This window comes from Galeopterus variegatus, unplaced genomic scaffold (assembly GCF_000696425.1).
Source record: "Galeopterus variegatus unplaced genomic scaffold, G_variegatus-3.0.2 Scaffold705, whole genome shotgun sequence".
NCBI classification, from domain to species: domain Eukaryota; kingdom Metazoa; phylum Chordata; class Mammalia; order Dermoptera; family Cynocephalidae; genus Galeopterus; species Galeopterus variegatus.
Genome location: NW_007726816.1, coordinates 505,047 through 509,237, shown reverse-complemented (window position 1 = coordinate 509,237; position 4,191 = coordinate 505,047). Strand labels below are relative to the sequence as shown.

The following is a 4,191-nucleotide window of genomic DNA, read 5'->3' as shown; positions in this document are numbered from 1 at the left end:
TGCTTCCCAGAAGCTGTGCTAAAAGCCACAGAACAGAAATGGGGTCTTCTACAAAGGGCAGTCTAAGACACTACCTGGAAATGAGTGAATTAGGTACTTCTACTTATAGATGCTTCATGAATATGGAATATTGAGCTGATATGGCTTGGTGTTGTCAGCACCACGCTCAGCCAGTGAGCAAACCAGCCATCCCTATATAGGATCCGAACCCGTGGCCTTGGTGTTATCAGCACCGCACTCTACCGAGTGAGCCACGGGCCGGCCTTGACCATGTGTTTTTGAGGCTGTGTATATAACCACATGTATTCTTTGTCATTCAGAAATCTGCATTCTATTGCATATGTATGTGTGAGTGAATAAAGTTATTGTTTGTTACGACTTATACCTAGATACTATAGTAACCACTTTATATGTATCATTTCATATAATTCAATAAATCCTATAAAATAGATTTTATTATTATCCTTTCTTTAAATCAACATGTTTTACTTTTTAGAGCAGTTGTAGGTTTACAACTGAGTAGGAAGGATAGAGTTCCCATATAACCCCTCAGCTTCCCACCACCCTACACATAATTTTCCCTATGCATTAGTGCTGTACATTTGTTATAATCAACGAGTCAATTAAAGTTTATATTACATACATTTTATGTTATACATAGTTTATATTACAGTTCATTCTTTGTGTTGTACATTCTCTGGGTTTGGACAAATGTATAGTAACATGTATGCACTATTACAGTACCATACAGAATAGTTCAGATGAAATAATTTTCCAAGGATCACATAGCTAGACAAATGTGGGAGCTGTTCTGCCTGCCTAGAATTTGTGCTCCTAACTCGTACATTAGGCTGCTTGACTCATTGCAGTTATTGAGTCATTTTTGGAACCCTAACTTGGTAAGATTCTTGCTAATTCTTATTATCTTTATGAAAGTATATGTATAAGAAACATTCTGCTGTTATCCTTTTTTTCTTTGTGGTTAAAATGCTATGGGGGATGTTTCAGGGAATTTTAAAATTTTAATTATTGGGTATTTGATGAGACTCTTGACTTAAAGAGGATTTACTGAGTGGATTAAAATGAAAGAAGAAATGAGAAAGTTGCCTGATCATTTGGTTATCACTAGCTGTAGGTGGTAGAGGCTATTGGCTAGCTCTTAGCTGTTAGAATAATGAATTGAATGAAGGATATAGCAACAGTGTGACTTTATTTTCCTGAATGACTAAATGAACAAAAAGGAGAGGAAGTTTATGGAGAAAAGAATCAACGATATATGGAATGTACTGTATTAGGTTAATTATAGAGCATACGAAATTTTATTATGTCATAGTTTTACATGAGACAAGAGCCTTCAGAATGAAGACCCAAAGATATAGGGAAAATTGTCAGTATTTATGCTTAGGTTCTATGATGCAGTCACAACCATGTAGAAATGTAATTAGACAATAAAAGTGTGACCTAATGCCAATAGATTGAGGAAACCCAGCAAGACCTGTCTGTTCACATTCTTCTTGGCCTCTCTGGGTAGCATTCATTCCTCCAGGGTATGGGGCAGGGCCCTTTCTGGAGTGGGGCTCCTACCATCGGACAAGATAGGTCAGAGAATTTCTTTATGGCCAGCTCCAAGGCAAAGAGGCAGGGGGGGGGGGGGGGGGGGGGGGGGGTTGGAAATTAGAGTATATCTATGACCTGCCTTGGGGAAGAGAGATTCTAGTTTCTGTGGCTTGCTCAGGCTGAGAGCAGGAGGGCAGGAAAAGGTCAGAGGAAAATTTTGCTTTTGAGGCTGCTTCCGAGGCCTGTACTTCGGGGTATCACTTTCTGAGCACCAACAAACTGCTCCAGGCAAGATCTTCTTATGGCTCTTCTTCTACCTTGGTCCATGCCTTTTGTGTATTTCTAAAGGCAGTTGTGGTTCAGAAGCAGTAACAAGATGAACAATGTATAGTTTTAGAATCTGGATTATGATATTGGTTCATGAAAAATCAATTTATTGCATGTAAACCTTTCCCAATTTTTGTTTTGCTTGTTTTCTTGTGAGTATGATGGTAATATTGACTTAAATTTACAGCTGGGAAGGTGACCTGGCTTTAGATAAAATCCTAGATTAGCAGAATTTTAGTTCTGAATGATAGCAGCATGGGTAAACAGTAGCTATGTGAGATTCAGCAAAGAGTAACTTCTTTTCTTTATATATAAAGTGAGAGATTAAGACAGAATCATTTCAGAAAACTAAAATGGCTATAATGCTTTATAAGAAAAACGAAAAAACAGAGAGGAAATTAATTGAAGAGAGAAAATAAAATAGAATATGACAGTGATGTTTCTGTAAGACCATCTTATTCTTTTGATTTCTGGGAAACCATTTTTCACTTTTTCTCTTGCTTCCCCAGTCTTTTTTTTTTTTTTTAAATAACTTTGAGCTCACTCTTATCTTTTATTTTTTCTATTCTTGGTGTTTCCCAGGATTCTGACTTCAGCCTTCTCTTTCAACATATTCTCCTTGATCCTCCTCATTTAGAAAACAAAACAAAACATTTTATTTTTTCTGATGATGATTACCAAGTAGACATTAGTCTACTTCATTTAGGCCCAGGAGGGGAAGAATCCCTCATGATCTGTTGCTAAATCATCCATTTTCTCTGTTTTTCAAGGGTCGTAAGAGTGAGGCTGAAAAGTTCTTCTTGAAGGCTATTGAGCTGGATCCCACCAAAGGAAACTGTTACATGCATTATGGTGAGTGGTTGATAGTTTTTTACATGTCCCCCACATTTACTACTAACATTGATATGAAATGTAGGTTTTGCTGGGAAGAAAAAACATTTTTAGAAGAGACAGAGTTTGTTGTTGCACATTTAGCCTCATACTATATTCCTACCTTCCCGTTCAGAACAATCATATTAAAAAGGGCTATGCATTATATTTTCCTTCAGTAATTTTCATAAGACTTCAATGGGGAAGGCAGTTTTACTGTGGTTTCTTTCAAGTTCAATGTGGAGTTTCAATGAGACTTCATCACGAAAGCATCTAGCTCCTTGCTTGATGCACAGTTTATGATAAAAATATTAGCTTCCTTTTCATTCTAAATAATAATGTATTGCTCATTGAGTGTGTCATTTTGAAGTTATAGAAGTTTACATTTTGGCTTCACAATCTTGCTTTCTGGAAGATATGGATGTATACCAGCCTAAAATGCCTATGATTGAGGCCAAGGGTAAGCTGTAAAGGGTGTAAAAGACAGATGTCTCATTCTGTTTATCCTTGGCCTTAATCAGACCAGAATGGGCTTACATAACAATTCTGTCACACTCCACTCTATCGTTAGTAGTGAGTCATGTACTTAGTGAGGCGAAGTATATAGCTGCTTTAGTGTTGGGTAAGAGGTGCTTATTTTTTACCAGATTTGCAGTTGGAATGATTTTCAAGGAACCGAAAAGCATTTACTTTTGCTGATCCCTTGGGGGGGGGGGAAATGGTTTTTTGATCACTATTGGCTTTGATGTGTAAGTTATTATCAAGTAGTAAACTTTAAAATGGATAGAAATTAAATCTTAAGGAAATAAAGCTAATATGCTTGTATAATATTTGATTCCTTCTTCCAGTTTCCAGCTAGTAAAAATAAATCAGTGACAGGCTGAAAGTATAGAAGATTGTAAATAGTAAGATGGGGGATACGCCCAACCAACTACAAGTCCATTTTTAAAATATACATTATTGTTGTATATATGTTTATTGTGTTGCTTTATCTTCCCAGCATAACGTAGAATGTAATTTCACCCAAAGTATTACCTAATCACTCCTGATTTTGCTTCACAAGGTAGTTTTATTGGCGTGTAAAGATAGCAGTCAACTAATTTAAGTTTGCTGCTGAGTTTATTTTTATTTTTACTTTTTTTCCTATGAAGAATTTTTAATTAGTATTTTCTCATGCCTACTATTTTGGTACCCCTACTGTGCATTAAAGAAGGTCCATGATTATTTTCCCTGAGGGCTAGAGGACTTCTTATCATTGCATTTTAAGAAATAGGATTTTTTTTTCCTATCTTGCTGCCTGCGTTTCCTTTGCCTTATTGTACTTACTGCATCATCTAAGCTTGTGTCCCGTGATATCATTATATGTTGCATAGGTTTTTCACAGTCACTTTCTTTAAACTTCATCACTGCTACATTTGAATTGCCCTTGAAAAAAAA

At 36.3% G+C, this 4,191-nt stretch overlaps 1 protein-coding gene across 1 annotated transcript in view; it reads left to right on the top strand.

Moving 5' to 3' along the window:
• Positions 1-4,191, top strand: part of TMTC2 (transmembrane and tetratricopeptide repeat containing 2) — a 390,547-nt gene that overhangs the window by 297,866 nt on the left and 88,490 nt on the right. The window contains exon 9 of the mRNA XM_008571569.1: positions 2,655-2,736. Within this exon, the coding sequence (XP_008569791.1) occupies positions 2,655-2,736 (82 nt within the window). The remainder of the gene's footprint in view (positions 1-2,654; positions 2,737-4,191) is intronic.